Source organism: Oryza glaberrima, chromosome 4 (assembly GCF_000147395.1).
Source record: "Oryza glaberrima chromosome 4, OglaRS2, whole genome shotgun sequence".
Lineage (NCBI taxonomy): Eukaryota > Viridiplantae > Streptophyta > Magnoliopsida > Poales > Poaceae > Oryza > Oryza glaberrima.
In genome coordinates, this window is record NC_068329.1 from 29527119 (window position 1) to 29547692 (window position 20574).

Sequence of the window (20574 nt, forward strand, 5' to 3'; positions counted from 1 at the left end):
TTGTAGTAAAGTGTGGCTGACAACCTAATACATCGTAAGATGCTAGCCAAAATGTTCAAAGATGCAAATGATAAAGATGAAGTACTGAACTGGGCTAAACACAAGTTCAGATAAGGCCCAATCTGTGGTACTTACCAAGTGGGCCAACTACACAAGAAATTGGGCCGTCCTCCCCGGCCCAATCGACCCAATAGGTAGGTACTGCTTCCATGTATTGGGGGAAGCAGAGAGATCCCCGAAATCAAACCCCTCCTCTTCTCTTCCCCTTCCTCCAGCGTTCTAGGGTTTTGCCTCCCAGCGGCGACTCGGCGAGCGAGACCACCGGCAAGCTCGTCGGCGATGGAGCCCACCTCGTCGGCGGCGATGGCGAGGCAGACGTGGGAGCTGGAGAACAACATCCCGGCGGCGGCCTCCGACCCGGACGCCCTGGACGCGATCTACCGCTACGACGAGGCGGCGCAGGCGCGGGTGCAGCAGGAGAAGCCCTGGGCGAACGACCCCCACCCCTTCCGCCGCGCCAAGATCTCCGCCCTCGCGCTCCTCAAGATGGTCGTCCACGCCCGCGCCGGCGGCACCATCGAGGTCATGGGCCTCATGCAGGGCAAGTGCGAGGGCGACGCCATCGTCGTCATGGACGCCTTCGCGCTCCCCGTCGAGGGCACCGAGACCAGGGTCAACGCCCAGGCCGACGCCTACGAGTATATGGTCGAGTACTCCACCATCAACAAGCAGGTCAGGCCCCCCAATCCTTCCCTCCTCGCTGTTTATTTTGGACCTCATGATCTGACCACGCTTTAGTGTTGCTCCAATCTAGGTCGTTATCTGCTTTCCCTGCCTGAAATTGTATAGCTAGGAACACTAAATCATAATAATAATTGGTAGTGCCACGGCGCCGTCTGCTCAAAAGTTGTGCGGGAGGAAGTATTTGTGGTTAAATATTGTTAGTGCCACGGTGCTGTCTGCTCAAATGTTGTACGCGAGAAAGTATTTGTGGTAAAATTTTGCAGTGCTGCTAATTTGGTGTTCATTGTGTCACCCTTAGATTGGTTCGCACCATGCTATTGATCATAATGTTTCTGAGGTCTCAGTTTTTGCTAACGCATTGATGACTGATTTGGTATGTCTGTTGTGATATTTGATCCTAGGGATAAAAACTACAGGGTATAATATTTGGAAGTTTTAGTTGATATTTTAGCACTTTGAACTGGTGGTATTTACTGTTTGTGCACATACTGCATTGTATAATCTGTTTCATAGCATTTGTTGTAGGATTTGGTAGTCCCCATACTGTGTATCACAGCCATCTTCTTCTAGGATTTAGTCATCTTAGAATTGTTTTGTGTCCATCTGATCATACATAATCTTTGGGGTGGCTGAAATGCTAAGGGGGATCTTGATTTTTTTTCCTTATTCTATACTTTCATGTTCTATTCAAAATTCATTACCTCGTGATCATTGAGCTCCGAAAATGAGAATAAATCGATGCAATTTGCTATATAAAGTTACCTAACATGCATATATTCATTTGGATAGGCTGGAAGGTTGGAGAATGTGGTTGGCTGGTATCACTCACACCCTGGTTATGGATGCTGGTTATCAGGCATTGATGTATCTACTCAGATGCTTAATCAGCAATTTCAAGAGCCATTCTTGGCTGTTGTGATAGACCCTACAAGGACTGTTTCTGCTGGTAAAGTGGAAATTGGAGCTTTTAGGACATATCCAAAAGATTACAAGCCACCAGATGAACCTGTGTCAGAGTATCAGACGATACCACTCAACAAGATAGAAGATTTTGGTGTCCACTGCAAACAGGTAACTAACTTATACGTCTATTTTTTTCCTCCCTCGCCCAACATATGATCTAATTCTGTTCTAATTGTGTTTTGTGCAGTACTATGCTCTGGATATAACTTATTTCAAATCATCCCTGGATTCTCATCTCCTTGATCTACTTTGGAATAAGTACTGGGTCAATACGTTATCTTCATCACCTCTCCTGGGCAACAGGGATTATGTTGCTGGCCAGATATTTGATTTAGGTAAGAAATTTCTTTTATGAATATTTACCCAAAAAGAAGTACACATCTATTTTTGTTTTACCATGAGACCAGATAAAGTTATAAACCAATTTGTGCTATGCAGCTGATAAACTAGAGCAAGCTGAGGGTCAACTGGCACACAGTCGATATGGCATGCTTATGCCATCGCAACGAAAGAAAGAGGTCATATTCTTTACCATCTGCTGTTCTTCGTCACTTTCAATAATTTGTGGTGGTATTGTATGCTTGCAACTTGCAACCTATGAGATAAATGCCAACTATATTTGAAAAATTCCATCTGCTGTTCTTTGTCACTTTCAATAATTTGTGGTGGTATTGTATGCTTGCAACTTGCAACCTATGAGATAAATGCCAACTAGATTTGAAAAATTGAACATAAAGACATTTAGTTATGTAAATATTGAATTGGTGACATCATGCATGGGTCAGTTTGTTATGTGCTAGGGCTTTCTCTCATGAGAAATTTGGGAGGAAGCTATAGCTGTCATGCTTCCATTAGGACCATTACTTCTGTTATATTTGGAGTACTGCAATTGTGTTGCTCTGTACTTGTGTTGATAGGAGATTTCAAGCTGAGTACGCAGATTGATGATAGTAAAGTAAAATACAAGATATTAATATGAAAGCCATCTGAGTGAGACTGGGAAAGTATGATCCAGATTATGTTCTGTTCAGAGTTGCAACTTGCAACAAATGGGTTAAATCTATATTCGGGATAATAGACTAGGATTGAGCTAGTCAAACAGTTCTCTTTCTTGCAAATATATAAATCAATTTGTTCTTTGTTATTGTATATATTTGTATTATGTGTCCTCAACATTGTGATGTTTGACCCATATGTCTAAACATATTTTTGGATTTCTTAAGAATTATTGCCTATTCTGCTCTCTCCAACCTATTTTGTGCAAATTACTTAATTAGTGTTATAGTGTGTCAATTGTTTATGGCTATCTTTGAGATCTAAATGAAACTTCCTCTTTTTTGTTCCTTTTTATGTTTTACTCAGCAAGAGGAGTCTCCACTGGCTAAGGTAACTCGGGATAGCTCAAAAATTACTGCTGAACAGGTCCATGGTCTCATGTCACAGGTAATCCATAAGCAAGCCTGACTGTTGACGAGGTCTGATTCTCCTGGTATATATATTTGCTTGCATTATGCTAACTTTTGCAACATGATGTTTCAAGGTCATTAAGGATATCCTCTTCAACTCTGTGCACCCGTCAAACAAGGCAAGCACAAGCGCACCAGATTCATCCGGGCCTGAGCCTATGGTTGAAGCATGAGTGTTCTACAGAATTCCTTCATTAGTTAGCCTTTTGTTGATGCTGGATTCACATACACTGGGTGCCTAGTTGTTTCATGACTAAAAGCTGTGTCCAGCATAACTACCCGATTCAAAATGCGTTAGCTGCGTTTTATCGTCAAATCATAACTGATATGTAATTATGAGTTGCCTTCTGAATCTTTCGGCTGCCATTGTGAAGGTGCGTGGTCTACGTTAAGATAACCAATTACCTTGGCCCAACTTACCATGTTCTCTCACCAATGAATGGTCCCAACGTCGCTAGGCACAGTGTATGTTGATTTGGACGATCTTTCTGGTATTTATCCTCCGATTTTGGTTTCTATATTTCCAGTTCATTTCACTGTGTCAGGTGCTACGGGTACAGCCGTACAGCATTGTTGCTTTCAATTAACGTCAGAATTTGTCTTATGATTATTTTAGGGCCTCGTTAACTTGGTCGGTCAAATAATTCGTTCCCACTTCGAAGAAGAAACCAAAGACCTTATCAATTAAGGACAAGTATATTACTTTCAACTCACGACTTCGTGGGATCTTCCTGATTTATTTGGACTTTGACATGAATATCTTGAAGTGGAGAAATATAAACATTTCATTTTGACACGTTAGCCGCAGTACCCAGAGATGCTACTTTACTTTGTTTAACAATATAGTAAAATATAGTAATACGTTTTAAATAAAAAGAGTTACATATTATGATAGTTTGTTTAATGATAAATTCTAGTAACATCAACATGGGTGGGTCTAGTCGTCAAACGTTTGCATTCCACGAACGTTTAATAGGTTTCGTCGTTATTTGTTCTAATGACTCGTTTAAGCTCGTATATGGTAGTTAGAGATCAACCAATCACTTTTCCCTACTATCAAATCGATTTTATTTCTTGAAAAAAAAATCCGGTGATGCTTAGATTTTTTATTTGTACTGAAATTTATACATGCAAAATATAATTCATAATATGAAGTTCCATTAAAAAAGCTATAAAAATGACTATAAAGAAAAAAAAAGTAATTTGAAAAAAACAGAATGCAAAAACAAAAAAATGATACATATCGCTTCGGGAGAATCAACGTAAAAAAATAACGGGAAATTGAAAAGATTCACGTAAAAAGGAGAAAAAAGGAAATTAAGAACAGAAAAACGTAGCGACACAACCTCTCACGCATCGCCACGTATCTTCGATCCTCCCCAGCCTGACCCGTTCACGAGGATGAGCGGAAGCGAACGTTCGCTCATTAGTCATCCTTCATCAATTTTACATAATTGATCTTTTTTAATTTTTTTTACTATTAATAGTCAAAGTTGAAAATGTTTGACTTCCCCGAAAAAAAAGAAAATGCTTATATTTTGGGACGGAGGGAGTAATCATAGACACAAAGGAAATTATTTTTAAAAAGTTAAACGTAATATTAAAAATCCTTCGAAACTCACTCTAAGAAATTTCAAAAGAATTTAAGAGGCTCATCCCTTCTTTCCAAAGGAACACATGAATTCTTTTTTTTTTTAGATGAGAGGTCAAAGACCCGGCTTTTAGGAGAAAGCCACAAAGGCAGAGTTTACAGCTGGGGAACACATGAATTCTTTCCATATAGTAATCTAATCATTCAATATTCCCCCAAAATTTGGTACTTTCAAAGAAGCTCTACATGCATAAAATTTGGTACTTTTAAAGAAGCTCTACATGCATAGCCTTACTGGTGGCTATAGCCTTGAACGATCAATACGGTGCTATGTATCATCAACATACAATAAGACCTAACATAGCATTATTGTGAGTTTTAGACGGGTTCCACTGAAGTGTATTAGCTTGCCCAATATGTATATGGCTAGAGGGGTATTACGGTAGATCATGAATCTCATAGGATTAGCTACTGGGAGAGAGAGAGTACCACCATCATGGAAAAGAAGAATTTTATAGCCTTTAAGAAAATATCCTAAGGTAGTTTACACTATAAAATATGGTGCCTTTGGTAGCTTTTCAAGGATGGAAAAATTGCCCATTTCCGAATAAGTATAATGTGCATGGCCTAACAAGAAAAACAATTCAAGTCTTCAACACGGCAGACGCAATTGATGCCCCCAAGGTCGCCAACGAGACTCACGACTGCTGCATTTGCTGCTAGCTCATGAGTGGCGTAGAGATGATGCTCTATCGTGTCCAACGAGATGAGCTTATGAACAACCGTGCTCGTGCTCGGCCGCCTGCTAGGCTCACCGTCCACGCACGAAACCGCCAGCTCCAGCAACCCGGCTGCCTGCACATGGTTGAAGTCACCGCGCAGCCGCGCGTCCACGAGCTCCTCCAGCCACGCCGGCAGCTCGCCGTCGTCGCACTTCAGCTTCTCCGTGAGCAACGCGGCCAGCCGCTGGACATTCCATGCCCCGTCGGCCGTCGCCGCAGCCGCTACCCAGTCGCACATCCTCTGCCCCCTGACCAGCTCGAGGAGCACGACGCCGAAGCTGTACACGTCGGCTTTGTCGTTGATCGAGCGACCAACTGTCCAGCACTCTGGCGCAATGTAGCCCCTGGTCCCCTGCAGCCGGGACAGCGCCATGTGGCTATAGGATGCTGCAAAAGCCGTGAAAGCCTGGCGTGGCATAGGCAACTGCATGCATCTAAGAGCAAGTTTAATAGCAGAGCTCACTGCTTACTATAAGTCAATGTTAAAGCTAACTTGTATAATAGGTTAACTATAAGGTTAACTTTATTTTTTTCATTCTCTCTCTTTCTCACTCTATGAATTTAATGTAAATTTCTTGGAGCTTATGTGGAGCTGACTCTTTGGAGCTGACTCTTGTATAAGAGCCAACACTACCCACTTTTCTTTATCTCTCTCTTCCACATAAGCATATAGTTTGCTTATAGCCCATTACTATTCTTGCTCTAATTTCAATCATAATCTAAACTTTGAATTCAACAAAACACAGCCAAAGGCCAGTTAGCTAGCGTAATTAAATAGTATTATCTAGTGCTTGCATGCTGGCTCAGATGAATGCATGAATCATGATGTTGCATGCCAACTACTCAACAATTTGCATGCAACTTTACCATGTCCTGGTGAATTGACTGAACATTAAGCTGTTGCCACCGATAAAACAATTCCACTCAGTCCCAATTTGATTTCAATAAGAATGCCAAATTTAAATTCCTAAGTCACTATATTTTTAAATAAAATAAAGAAAATTAGTCCATTTATATCATATAACTAATTGAAATTTGGAATAAACAATAAAATAATAAAATCACATCAATGACAAAAAATAAAATAACTTACATAGGGTGTGCATGCGTATATAGGCAACATATCCTATACACACGTACACACCAACTAAAAAATGTCACCAAAAAATCTAGAAAAAATCATACATATACTTTCAATTGTATTACACCTAGGGTTAAAATCTTAACGTCAAATTCATTATATTTTAGCCATAACAAAAAAAAACAAAAAATCTGACAGTTTTAAGGTTGCAATTTTGTCAGAATTTTATCTTTTTTGTTATTCTCTATGTAGAATGAATTTGAAGATGCGACTTTGCATGTAGATGTAATACTATTGAAAGTACATGTATGAATTTTCCTAGAATTTTTTGTGATAATTTTTAGTTGGTGTACACGGTGTGTACACGCGAGGGTCTGTGTGTATAGGATACGCTCCCGCGTATATAGGGGTGGGTGTGTATACGTGTATATAATATAAGTGTCCGTGTCTTTTGCAAAAATAAAGAAAAACACTAGGCAACATGATAAAGTACCGTTTCACAATGTAAGATCATTCTAGCATTTCCCACATTTATATATTGATGTACATTCTAGAATCATTAACATCAATAAGAATGTGAGAAATGGTAAAATGACATACATTGTGAAACGGAGGAAGTAGTAATTTGTTTGCGATAGATTTTTATGTGAACTTAATCAAATCATTCAAAGAAAGAAAATGATGCAAGCAAAAAAACTTTGAAAAGCTCAATGGTTTTACTAATCCGGATTTTCAGGATGTTGCAACTATCTCATATAGAATACAAATTTAGTCATTACTAATCCGGATTTTCAGGATGTTACTAATCCGGCCGGCTGCATGTTTCACGCTACCGGCGTTGCAGCATGCCCAAGACATGACAGACATATTGCTGTGGCAGTGTGTTCACATGGCTGAAACATGTCGGTGCATTTCTACGTGACATTTCTTGCCACGTCAATATTAGTAGTGTAACTGTGTAGTTTGGTCTATGTCAAACTAATTGACGTGACCAAAAGGTTTATTGTTGAAAATAAATTTTGAGACAGAATGTTTTTAAAATTATTTACTAAACAGGTTTAAATAATAAAAATAATTCTTCGCTGCGCGAGTTGAGCTAATGGCGCACATGCGCGAACTAATAAACCAATTATATTGCTTAGTCACAACTTCCTGGGATCTTCATAATTCGTTTGACTTTGACTTGAAATTGTGAACAATTCTCTCCGTATGAAGAGTATATTACTGTTATCAATGATTACATCAAGACTTTTTCTTTTCTTTTTGAGCTGAACAAATCAACACTCAACTATCAACTATAGTCAAGTAGATGCAAATAGTTCAACTGATTGTCACAACAAAACAAATTGACGGTAAAAATGAAAAAACGATGAAAGCTAGCTTATGGATACCGCAGAGATGATGATCTATCGTACGTCCAACGAGATGAGCCTATGCACAACCGAGCTCATGCTCGGTCTCCTGCTCGGTTCACCGTCCACGCACGAAACCGCCAGCTCCAGCATCGCGGCTGCCTGGACATGGTGGAAATCACCGCGCAGCCGTGCATCCACGACCTCGTCGTCACGCTTCAGCTTCTCCGTGAGCAACGCGGCCAGCCGCTGGACATTCCATGCCCCGTCGGCCGTCGCCGCAGCCGCTACCCAGTCGCACACCCTCTGCCCCCTGACCAGCTCGAGGAGCACGACGCCGAAGCTGTAAACGTCGGCTTTGCCGTTGATCGAGCGACCAACTGTCCAGCACTCTGGCGCAATGTAGCCCCTGGTCCCCTGCACCCGGGACAGCGCCATGTGGCTGCCGGCGTCGCGGCTCAGCAGCTTGACGAGGCCGAAGTCCGTCACCTTGGGCTCGAAGTCGCCGTCGAGCAGGATGTTCTCCGGCTTCACGTCGCAGTGCACGATCCACTCCAGGCACTCGTGGTGGAGGTACGCCAGCGCCTTCGCGACGCCCACGGCGATCTTGTACCTCGACCGCCATGGTAACACCACCCCGGTGTTGTCCTCGCCGTCGTCGCCGTCGAAGAGGGCCCTGTCGAGAGAGCCGTTCTCGACGAACTCGGAGACGAGGAGGCGGTGCGGGTGTTCGGAGCAGAAGCCCCATATCCTGACGAGGTTCATGTGGTTGATCCGCCCGATTACGCTCAGCTCCGACCGGAACACCTCGTCGGCCTGCGTCATCTCGTCCAGCCGCTTCACGGCGATGCTCCGGCCATCCTCAAGAACACCCTTGTACACGGATCCCGTCCCGCCCTTAGCAATCTCGTCTCTGAATCCGCACGTCGCGTCTGATAGCTCGTCGTAGGTGAACCTCCGGAAATGGCTAAACACCAAGCTGTACCCTTCATCACCGACCCGTCCTGCCGCCACGGAGTCAGCTCGAAAGACAAACAGGTAACCCACGACGACAAAAATGGCCTCCACGACGAACACAACCGCGAGGAAGCTGTAGAAGTAGATGAAGTTTATCGTGTTGCGCCTGCCATGAAGGTACGAGCTGCTGACCGTAGCGTCCCGTTCGTCCATGGTGCAGGTGTGGCCATCGAAGTGCAGCAAGGACGGGTTCAGGTTCTTGGCACCCGTAGGGAACTTGAGGTAGATGGTTTGGTACGGAATGCTCATAACCCGGCCGTTCCAGAGAGAGATCTTGGGGTAGCACTCACCGGTGCCCTGCCGGTAACCGAACGCCTCGCAGCGGCAGTCGACGAGGCAGAGACGCCGGCACGTGTCAAACGAGATCCCGGCGGTGTAGTTGAGGTCGAAGCCCCAGTAGTCGGTGTGCCGCATCTCGGCGAACGCGACGTCCTCGCCGCACCTGACGTCGAACGTGCGCCGGCATCCCTTGCTCCAGTCGCTCGCGTCGTGGGGCACATAGCCGTCGGGGCAGGAGCACGTCGGGCCTTGGCTGTACGTGCATATGCCGTAGCGGCCGCACAAACCGTGCACGTCGCACTGCCTCTGGACCGCGACCCACGTGACGTGCCAGCGCCCGGCGGCGGCGTCGAGGCTGTAGAGGCGGAGGTTGCCGTCGTAGTCGAGCGTGAGCCGCCTCATGACGCCTCCGTCGCCCATATCGGAGGCGTTGAACTGCAGCTGGTCGCTCGCCGTGAAGACGCCGCGGCGGTCGAAGCTGCCGTGGCGGCTGCTGTTGAACGCCGTCCGGTTGTTGTCCCACCACTTCTTGAAGGGGTCCGGCCAGTAGTTGCTGCTGATCTCCGGTCCGTCGTACATCAGGTTGAGGATGTTGCTGCTGTCGAAGTAGAACTTGTAGTAGCCGGAGTACGGGGAGCCCCTCGCCGCGGCGGACACGAGCTGCCTGTACCGCGTCACGGGCTGCTCCGGCAGGAGCGTGTCCGTGGGCCGGTCGAAGCTCTGCCACAGCCGGTTGCCGGCGGCGTCGGAGACGACGAGGTTGCCGGTGTCGAGGAGCTGGGCGCGGTCGGCCGGCGTGCCACTGGTGTTGGTGCTCCACACGACGCGGCCATCGTAGTCCTGCAGCACCAGCGAGCCGTCCTTGCGGAGCTCGGCGCGCGAGCCGACGCCGTTCACGGGGGTGTCGCGGTTGGCCGTCCACGCGACGGTGGCATCGGCGCACGCGGTGAACCAGACGGCAAGCGTGTAGGCGTTGGTCGCCACCTTGTAGAAGCCGCACGAGAAGTTGCCGCTCGGCGACACGAGGACGCTGTCGGCGGCGTCCTCCACGGCGATGGAGCCGCCGCGCCACAGAACGCTGCGGCGATCGCCCTCGCCCGCCGAAAGAGCAACGCAACACAGGGAGGTGAGTACGATCAAGTGCAAGCCATGGACTCGATTCATCGTGTATCCTAACCCCACAGGGCTGGAGGCGTGAGTTCCAACTTCCAACTTAAAAACTGGTTTAAAAGGGGAAAGAATGTGGCTAGCCTGCTGACAGTGACATTTCCCAATTGAGATAGTGTGTACCGTCATTTATTTAACCATTAATCTTCACTGTCACTGCCGGCAAGTGAACATGCTTCTTGGTACTCCCACTGGATGGAGTTGACCGGTGGATTAGTGCAGTTAGAGCAAGTATAATAATGAGCTATAAGCTTACTATGAGTTTAGGTAGAGGAGAGAGAGAGTGAAAAATTAAGGGTGTTGGCTTTCATGCAAGAGCTAACTTATCATAAGTTCCAAGACAAATACATTAAATGTATAAGTGAGGGATAGCTAGAGAGAAGAAAAAACAATTATAGCCAACCTTATAGCTAATCTATTATATATGTTGACTTTAAGATATACTAATAGTAAGAAGTGAGCTATACTATTATCTTTGCTCTTAGCAGCCTCAACCTGCAGCCAGAACAGTCTGGCAGTCAAGCACCCCGGTGAAAGTAGTTGTACTCAAAAGAGCTAAACATCGTTAGTACTACAGACTAATTGACAGCCCAAAGGCCGCCGGCAACACAGATGGGCAATTACTTGATGCTGTGGGGAATGACTTTCACATATTGGTATATCTTACCATTTTTTTTATTTTTTATTACTTTAAGACAGCACGTACAAAAGCGACAAAAATCCATCTGCGATGCTGTACCAAACTACTGAAATGGGCTTGCAAATGTGCTATTATAAGGGAGGGGCATATTTACCGTTAGCAAGAAGCCACTACTATTCACGGTTTGCAATGTGTAAAACTTTAGGCCTTGTTTAGTTGGTGAAATTTTTTTGGTTTGGTTGTCGTATCGGATACACGGACACATATTTTAAGTATTAAATATTGTCTAATAACAAAATAAATTACAAATTCCGCCAGGAAACTGTGAGATGAATTTATTAAGCCTAATCAATCCATCATTAGCAAATGTTTACTGTAGCAACACATTATTAAATCATGGCGCAATTAGGCTTAAAAGATATATCTCGCAATTTACACATAATATGTGTAATTGGTTCTTTTTGCCTACATTTAATACTTCATGTATGTTTCCAAATATTCGATGTGACAGCGTGAAAATTTTTGTTTATAAGAGGTCCTGTTTAGTTCCCAAAACATCATTTTTCACCTTTCACATTGAATGTTTGGACACATGCATAGAGTATTAAATGTAGACGAAAGAAAACCAATTGCACAGATTGCGTGTAAATTGTGAGACGAATCTTTTAAACCTAATTGCGCCATGATTTGACAATATGGTGCTACAGTAAACATTTGCTAATGATGGATTAATTAGTATTAATAAATTTGTCTTGCAGTTTTCTAGCGGAATAATTTGTTTGTTTATTAGACTACGTTTAATACATTAAATATGTGTCCGTATATCCAATGTGACACATTGAGCAAAAAAAATTTTTGCCAACTAAACAAGGCCTTAACTCTCAAATATTTTAAAAATATCTTGATTGGACACGAGAAATAAATGCATTGATAAATTTTTCAGTTACGATATTGTGTGAAAAGTCAACACATGTCATAAATGAAAGTATAAAATAATTATTTAAAAATGTAAACTGCACTGTGGATCCTTGCTGTGCGGTTATGTCACGACAATTTTCATTTTATCTCTTCACACCTGAACTTGACTACGCTAAGCGGCACATATTCTGTTTTTGTATCCATTTCTCAAATCTCAATAACATGCAGGTTAGTGAGAATGCATTTATGCGGCCATGCGGGTGAAGGGAACATACAGGAAATATCTTACTACTGATGTTCAATTTTTGTCTGATGTACTTGTAGAATCATGTGATGATTAATTTTAGTGGTGAACAATTTTCAAAGGTATTAAGTCAAAAGAACAATTGTCAAAGGTGAATGTTTATTGAAAATATGTTGAATAGTGTTTCCGGATTATGAATGGTGTTGTTGGCTCTGAGAGGTTGGTCAGGCCGGTGGTGTTGGTGCGGTTTGATCGGGTAGCCTGATGGTCAGACCGGCAAACTTCGGGAAGGAGTCGGTTTTGGGTTGTGTACGTATAAGAAGAGGAATCAAATTTGGATTGGAAATCAAGTTTGAGATAATTGGAGTGTGGAGTTATATGGGGTTATTGTTTCCCTGGTTTCCCTATATGATTAGGAATTCTAGTTCTATTTGGATTCATGGCTAGGGGAAGCCATATTTCAGGTATAAATAACAGAGGGGTTGAGGTTAGAAAGATATTGACTTTTTAGGATAAAAAGTTAGGGTTTGTTTAGCAACTTTAATTCTAATTCGTGAGTTAAGAGATGAGTGCTTTATATGCACTTTGTAAACATATTGATGTAATTATAAAGTTAATATAATTTCAAAAGTTTTATTGGTTTGTGTTTTTCTGGATCCCGGTGGTCTAATCGGAGTACATTGGGTGGTTAGATCGGTGGTGGCTGCAGCGGCAAGAGCATCGGCATTAAGCAGGAAGGCGGTCTGACCGGAGGCCAGACACTGATCTAATCAGCGGGTAGACGGCGGTCTGACCGGTAGTGTAATGGTGGTTTGACCAGCGATGATCTAATTCGACCAGTACGTCTTGTTCAGAGTCTCCATCAAGTATTTGAGGGAAATCTTTTACTTGTGCAAAAAGATTTGTTTTTCAATGTCCCTACCATTCACTCCCTGGTAGGCATAGATGTTGTTATTCACTTTCGAGTATGAATAAATCATGGCCACAGTTAGCCTGAATATTTGAGCATTTTGGTTCATGCATCTTATTTGTTGACTGTTGGATAACGTACTCTCTTATATCACTTAATTTCTCTAACTTTTCCTATTGAATTTAGATAGCCAAAGTAACACCGGAAAACAAAAAGAAATAGTGACTACAAAAACTATGTTTGGCAAAATTCAAATGAATTAGGGGGCATATGTATATTTCAAATGAAGAGTCGTGTCAAACAAATATAGGAGGCTTTCCCTGCTTTAAATGGTTTTCGAGCTATTTTCACGAAAACTGACAAAACCGCTCAAGAGAAGTTTTTGATCAGTGAACGGTTTTGTAAACCCTGACTGCAACCCATCTGATTAGGAACATAGTTCAGCTTTTCATTCTCTACATTAGAAGGAAATAACTCATAATTCTATTATATACACCTACATTTATATGAAAAGCATATAATTTTAATAAGTGGAAATAAGTCAACCCTAAAGAGATGTAGTTTGACTACCACTATGGGTGTATATACTGTGTATTTTCTGTAGCCATAAAACCATATCATCCTAGAACTAAATGTTGCAACTTGCAATAGACTTATCCAAATCTTTGCTCAATTCCTACTCATTGGAATCAACTTATCTATATATTTACTCAATTTCTACCTGCGGAATCAACTTATCTAGATCATTGGCGTTGACAATTACAACTCACACTGAAAGGATTACTGATTGGTAATTGTTGGCACCATAGTTGGGAATCGGAGAGAGGGAAAAAGAGTTGGCACCAGTCCTCTATTTTTTTTTCTCAATGTACCGAGAAGAAAGGGGGCTTAGCAGGAATAATAAGATGAATGATTGCGATCTGTACCCCATGTAAGAATAAGAACGAAATTTTGCAAAGACAAATGAAAATCAATGAAAGTACTAAAGGGAATGGTGAAAAGGAAACGCAAAATCAAGTGAATTACAATAAGGAAAAGATAATTAAATTACAATAAGGAAACGATAATTAAAAAATCACTTATTAATTTTATTCGTCACGCGACGTCAAGGCGCATATATATTCCCACTATCCTCCACGCACGTTATAGGGAAATGGAGACAGAAACACGACGTGTCACTATGCAATTTTAGATGCGCCAAGAAAAAAAAGAAGATCAAATTTTGGTGACACAGCCTTACAATTTCAAGATATGCCTTCGTATAGGATGGCATTGACTTTTCACATTACAATAATACCCTAGTTGAATAATTTATTAATGCATTTTTCTCATGTCTAATAAGATATTTTTAACATCATGGTAGTTACTCAGAAAGCGAAGCTTGCCGCACTGTAAATTAATCGTCAATATAAATACTTTGTTTGTACTCCATCCATTCCATAATATAAGACACAACCACTTTTCTTAGATATTCCATAATACGGAGTATAAGGCATACATGTAAGCATGCAATTAACTATGACATCTTCTCTATTAAATTATTACTTTTTAAAATCCTCCACTCTCATGCTATCTAATCCTATTGGATGCATGCATTATATTTATTAGGATGATCCAAACTATAAGATGATAATAATTATTTCTTGGTTTTTGGGTTAAGGGTGGTTGTACCTTATATTTTGGAATGGAGGGAGTAATAAATAATAGCCCTCCATGAGTCTGGTACACTACAACACCAAACGATAAGAAAGTGATTTCATCTCCTCGTTACGTGCATGTCACCTAAATGGTCATCAAATTTTTTTTTAAAAAAAATAGCAAGATAGATTAATATGAAATATACCACTCCACAAACATGCAAAGTTGAAATTCAACATCTACAAGTTGAAACAAAAGGAAACAAATATGTAAGCGAATGTACGATAACCATTTTAATTTGTTCCTTTTTTGCAACTTGTGGAAGTCGAATTTGGTTTTGCATGTTTGTTGAGTGATATATTTCATATTAATCTATGTTGTCAATTTTTTTCATATTTTTTTATGACTATTTAGATGACATGCAAATAATGAGACGATATCCCCTCGAGGGATGAAAATTCATTTCCCGGCACGATGTTTATTTCTGTGGAGTAATGACTTTCACGCTTGGTTTGGGGTGTGGCTGCTAAGAAAATTGGCATATATGATATATTCAATGCAGGTGCTTCCATTTTGTTTTCTTGTTTATGCTGGGAGTTGAGAAAATCTTAGTCCATAATCAACTGGTTAAGTGCCGAGGAATTGCCTGGGTCTCATTGACTCTGTTAACTTGTTCCATTGGCGGCTGTAATAAGCCTGGGACAGTGAGAATTAGTAAAAGAAATGACTGTTTATTTGCAGCTAAACAGTATCTCAATTTCGAAATGTCATTGTCAACAACCATGTTATTTTCCCTTTAAATCGTTCGGAGCTCACGCATCTAAATCCTAAACCACCTGGGTTCCATGATGAGTCGTCGAATCCATGGCATGTGCTTACTCGTCCTAGCCACCTTCCTCTCTTGCATTGCTCTCTCGGCGGGTGATCACCGGAGCGTTCTGTGGCGCGGCGGCTCCATCGCCGTGGAGGACGCCGCCGAAAACGTCCTCGTGTCGCCGAGCGGCAACTTCTCGTGCGGCTTCTACAAGGTGGCGACCAACGCCTACACGTTCGCCGTCTGGTTCACCGCGTCCGCGGACGCCACCGTCGCGTGGACGGCCAACCGCGACTCCCCCGTGAACGGCGTCGGCTCGCGCGCCGAGCTCCGCAGGGACGGCTCGCTGGTGCTGCAGGACTACGACGGCCGCGTCGTGTGGAGCACCAACACCAGCGGCACGCCGGCCGACCGCGCCCAGCTCCTCGACACCGGCAACCTCGTCGTCGCCGACGCCGCCGGGAACCGGCTGTGGCAGAGCTTCGACTGGCCCACGGACACGCTCCTTGCCGGGCAGCCCGTCACGCGGTACAAGCAGCTGGTGTCGGCGTCGGCGAGGGGCTTGCCGTACTCCGGCTACTATAAGTTCTACTTCGACAGCAGCAACATCCTCAACCTGATGTACGACGGGCCGGAGATCAGCAGCAACTACTGGCCGTCGCCGTTCAACAAGTGGTGGGACAACAACCGGACGGCGTACAACAGCAGCCGGTACGGCAGCTTCGACAGGCGCGGCGTCTTCACGGCGAGCGACCAGCTGCAGTTCAACGCCTCCGACATGGGCGACGAGGGCGTCATGCGGCGGCTCACGCTCGACTACGACGGCAACCTCCGCCTCTACAGCCTCGACGCCGCCGCCGGGCGCTGGCACGTCACGTGGGTCGCCGTCGGGAGGCAGTGCTACGTGCACGGGCTGTGCGGCAGCAACGGCATCTGCTCGTTCCGTCCCGGGCCGACGTGCTCCTGCCCCGTCGGCTACGTGCCCAACGACGCGAGCGACTGGAGCAAGGGCTGCCGGCGCTCGCCCGACGTCCGGTGCGGCGGCGACGACGTCGTCGACTTCGTGGAGATGCCGCACACCGACTTCTGGGGCTTCGACGTCAACTACACCGCCGGCGTCACGTTCGACGCGTGCCGGCGGCTCTGCCTCGACGACTGCAACTGCAAGGCGTTCGGGTACAGGCCGGGCACCGGCAGGTGCTACCCCAAGATCGCTCTCTGGAACGGCCGGATTCCGATCAAGCCCGACCAAACCATCTACCTCAAAGTCGCTAGGAGTGTCAAGAACCAGATGATCAACCAGTCGTCGTCATTTCTGCACTTCGATGGACACGCCTGCACCGTGGACGAACGGGACGCTAGCGTCGGCAGCTCGTACCTGCATGGCAGGAGCAACGAGATAAACTTCATCTACTTCTACAGCTTCCTCGCGGTCGTGTTCGTCGTGGAGGCCATTTTCGTCGTCGTGGGTTACCTGTTTGTCTTCCGAGCTGACCCGGTGGCGGCAGGACGGGTCCGTGACGACGGGTACAGCTTGGTCTTCAGCCATTTCCGGAGGTTCACCTACGACGAGCTGTCAGACGCGACGTGCGGGTTCAGAGACGAGATTGCAAAGGGCGGGACGGGATCCGTGTACAAGGGCGTTCTTGAGGATGGCCGGAGCATCGCCGTGAAGCGGCTGGGAGAGCTGACGCAAGCCGACGAGGTGTTCCGGTCGGAGCTGAGCGTCATCGGGCGGATCAACCACATGAACCTCGTCAGGATATGGGGCTTCTGCTCGGAGCACCCGCACCGCCTCCTCGTCTCCGAGTTCGTCGAGAACGGCTCGCTCGACAAGGCCCTCTTCTGCGACGACGGCGAGAGCTCCGGTGTGGTGGTGTTACCATGGCGGTCGAGGTACAAGATCGCCGTGGGCGTCGCGAAGGCGCTTGCGTACCTCCACCACGAGTGCCTGGAGTGGATCGTGCACTGCGACGTGAAGCCGGAGAACATCCTGCTCGACGGCGACTTCGAGCCCAAGGTGACGGACTTCGGCCTCGTCAAGCTGCTGAGCCGCGACGCCGGCAGCCACATGGCGCTGTCGCGGGTGCAGGGGACCAGAGGCTACATTGCGCCGGAGTGCTGGACGGTGGGCCGCCCGATCACCGGCAAGGCCGACGTGTACAGCTTCGGCGTCGTGCTCCTCGAGCTGCTCAGGGGGCAGAGGGTGTGCGACTGGGTGGCGGCGGCGGACGGGGCCTGGGATCTCCAGCGGCTGGCCGCGTGGCTCAAGGAGAAGCTGAAGCGCGACGACGACGAGGAGGAGGTGTCAACGTGGCTGGAGGAGCTCGTGGATGCACGGCTGCGCGGTGATTTCAACCATGTGCAGGCGGCCGCGATGCTGGAGCTGGCAGTTTGTTGCGTGGACGGTGAACCAAACAGGAGGCCGAGCATGAACGCCGTTGCGCAGAAGCTCATCTCGCTGCATGATACTCGCTAGAGCATCAGTGCATCATCATCAACCATCTGCACCATGCATGAGCCCAGCGTGCATCGATCACCTTTCCTGGAAGGCTGGAACCCCAATGCATGGGACTGTGTGTGTCATACCAAAATGAAAAAAAAAAAACGGATTCGACAGATTTTCTGTCCAATCGCAGTTGATTTTTTGGCCTTAGGATGGCATGTAGATTCGTGCTTATGTGTTGTATCCGTGCACGTTTTACGGCTCTTCCACAGCTTTTGCCATGTGTTGTTTGATGAGGGACATGCTGATTTGACCGATGGATGAGATACGTGTAGTAAGTTACACCATAATTACATCATATTTACACTACAATTACATATGTAATTTTAAAACTTACATATGTAATTTTGGTATTTACATTATAAGTACACTATTTTTTGGTGAATACAATGTAAATATATGCTGACTATTTTTTGGTGAAAAATATGGCGCTATAAATATAGCTACTCTCAAAAAAAAAATCGCTTAGTTACACTGTTCAGGGTGTGAAACTGTGAGTGTAGTAGTGTACATTGTCCCACAATTTATTTATTTATCAATATTCACTAATTATTCTCAAAATAAATTAAAAATATTGGTGTACTTCTTTATACGACCTAGTGGATGGTTTAGCGGATAAAATATATAAAAGCAAGTCCTACTTTTGTGGATTAACGGATACGGAGTATGCAACAATCAGGCTGATGGAGTGTTTCGTGGGGAAATAGGATAATGTACTGATGTGGAAGCACATGGCCCCATTTCGCTGAAGGGAATTCAATTTTTAAAATACTGTATGCATCTGCTTGTGTGTTATATATGTAAAGAGAGGAAACGAAGAACGGAAAAATAATATAGAGTAAGAATTTTTTTTTTTCATTTTTAGTGGTCTAATAGAGGCTGAGGGACGAAAGCGACTATAAAGCCCTCAAAATCAATCTAAAAAGTAAAATTGGTTGTATCTTATAATTCGCGCGCCTTCCACGGAAATTATTGGATTAATTCCAAAACGGATGCAACTTGATGGCAGAAATATTGGCACTAAGTTGACATTAGCACACTAAAACCAATCGTCGACGGTTCCATTTCTTTTCTCCAACGAATTAGCGGTGTTAACTATTATATGATTGCGATTGCGATGCATCCAGCTGGCTGGAATAATGCAATGCAAAAATTGACAAAACAATTATGACAGGATCTAATGAGAATTACTCCCTCCGTCCCACAATAACTTCATTTTTGGATTTTTATGTCCAACGTTTAAATTAACCGTTCATCCCATATGAAAAATTTATAAAATTTATTTTGAAAACATAGTCACGCATAAAGTACTATTCCTGTTTTATCATCTAATAACAATAAAAATATTAATCATATAAAACTTTTAAATAAGACAAAGAGTCAAGCGTTGTATCCAAAATCTAAAAAATGGAGTCTTTATGGGACAAAGAGAGTAGTAATCTAAAGCGCATTTGTTTAATACGCAACCTAGTTTAGTACTAGGTCGCACTATCTTCAGGTTGATCTACTAGTACATGGATGATCGATGCTAAAAAAACGACTTTGGTTAATCGTGTTTGTCAACACGAAGAATTGATGCACATATGTCCAATTAGATGGCCACAACGTCCAACTTAACGAGTCACTTTCGAGTATGAATTAATCATTGCCCCATGCGGCTGAGCATGCACATTTGAGCATGTTGGTCAGCTCCTCGGCTCATGAATAATCCACGCTTATATTATATGATTTGTACGGACTGCTGGATACCTGCGTATAGTGTTCACAGTTTAGTGGACTGGGTTTTGCCGAGTTCATGTAATACATGAAAACTAGCTAGAAAGTATCAGGATGGTGAATATAATGCCTGCATTCGATGAAATCCGAATCTACTTGCGTCAAAAAAAAAATCCGAATCTACTCTAGCTAGCTAGGAGGTGACACACACACACACACACACACATATATATATATATATACTCCTTCAAAAAGAGGGTAGTAGGTTAATAAAAATGACTAATGATATGTTAATGATAATTTTCTTTAATTAAAATCTCATTACAATGCACAGACAATATGCTAGTCTTACAATTTACTGAAGGGAAGAGCTAGCCCTGTCAAAGTAAGCAGTGACGACCGAGTTAGATGAAACATGAAACCCTCCCGTTCAACCCATTTGAATAGGACCAGAGTTTGTTGGAGTTCAATTAACTTAATTACTTAAGTCATAATCACCTTCAGATAATGTAATGCAGAAATTTGATTTAACTGACTTCGTTGTGAATGGATGAATCACCTCACGAACCCCTTTCAACGTCGAGTCAACAACTTTCCGTACTTCATTCGGAAGAGAATATTTTGTAAAATCCTACTTTGCATAAGTTTAGACAAATCCTATAATATAAAGAGATGGCTAAAAAATGCAGTACCCTCTAGGGTTTTTAGAAATTTTCACATCAATAAAAAAAAGAGAAAATGATGGG

General features: G+C 44.1%; 4 protein-coding genes across 4 annotated transcripts; 2 read left to right on the top strand and 2 right to left on the bottom strand.

Annotated features, from left to right (window-relative positions):
- The first annotated feature begins 236 nt into the window (after positions 1–236).
- LOC127770336 (COP9 signalosome complex subunit 5) lies at positions 237–3704 on the top strand. The gene is made up of 6 exons (XM_052296003.1): positions 237–732; positions 1534–1815; positions 1895–2042; positions 2146–2225; positions 3070–3150; positions 3248–3704. The coding sequence occupies exons 1-6, from the start codon at positions 340–342 to the stop codon at positions 3344–3346; spliced, it is 1083 nt and encodes a 360-aa protein (XP_052151963.1). The 5' UTR covers positions 237–339; the 3' UTR covers positions 3347–3704.
- A 1563-nt stretch (positions 3705–5267) lies between these two features.
- Positions 5268–5919, bottom strand: LOC127770955 (putative receptor protein kinase ZmPK1). The gene has a single exon (XM_052296716.1). It carries the CDS (start codon positions 5917–5919, stop codon positions 5392–5394), a length of 528 nt encoding a protein of 175 aa, XP_052152676.1. The 3' UTR covers positions 5268–5391.
- Positions 5920–7996: 2077 nt separating this feature from the next.
- Positions 7997–10446, bottom strand: LOC127770334 (putative receptor protein kinase ZmPK1). The gene has a single exon (XM_052296000.1). The coding sequence runs from the start codon at positions 10437–10439 to the stop codon at positions 8034–8036; it is 2406 nt and encodes an 801-aa protein (XP_052151960.1). The 5' UTR covers positions 10440–10446; the 3' UTR covers positions 7997–8033.
- A 5191-nt stretch (positions 10447–15637) lies between these two features.
- LOC127770958 (putative receptor protein kinase ZmPK1) lies at positions 15638–18345 on the top strand. The gene has a single exon (XM_052296717.1). The coding sequence runs from the start codon at positions 15638–15640 to the stop codon at positions 18083–18085; it is 2448 nt and encodes an 815-aa protein (XP_052152677.1). The 3' UTR covers positions 18086–18345.
- Positions 18346–20574: the final 2229 nt, after the last annotated feature.

Bases quoted from the DNA above. Each gene is read 5' to 3' on its own strand.
- LOC127770336 (XM_052296003.1), top strand. From the start codon at position 340: ATGGAGCCCACCTCGTCGGCGGCGATGGCGAGGCAGACGTGGGAGCTG. The intron at 1,816-1,894 runs GTAACTAACTTA...TGTTTTGTGCAG, and splicing joins TTGGTGTCCACTGCAAACAG to TACTATGCTCTGGATATAAC. The intron at 2,043-2,145 runs GTAAGAAATTTC...TGTGCTATGCAG, and splicing joins TGGCCAGATATTTGATTTAG to CTGATAAACTAGAGCAAGCT.
- LOC127770955 (XM_052296716.1), bottom strand. From the start codon at position 5,919: ATGGCGCTGTCCCGGCTGCAGGGGACCAGGGGCTACATTGCGCCAGAG.
- LOC127770334 (XM_052296000.1), bottom strand. From the start codon at position 10,439: ATGAATCGAGTCCATGGCTTGCACTTGATCGTACTCACCTCCCTGTGT.
- LOC127770958 (XM_052296717.1), top strand. From the start codon at position 15,638: ATGATGAGTCGTCGAATCCATGGCATGTGCTTACTCGTCCTAGCCACC.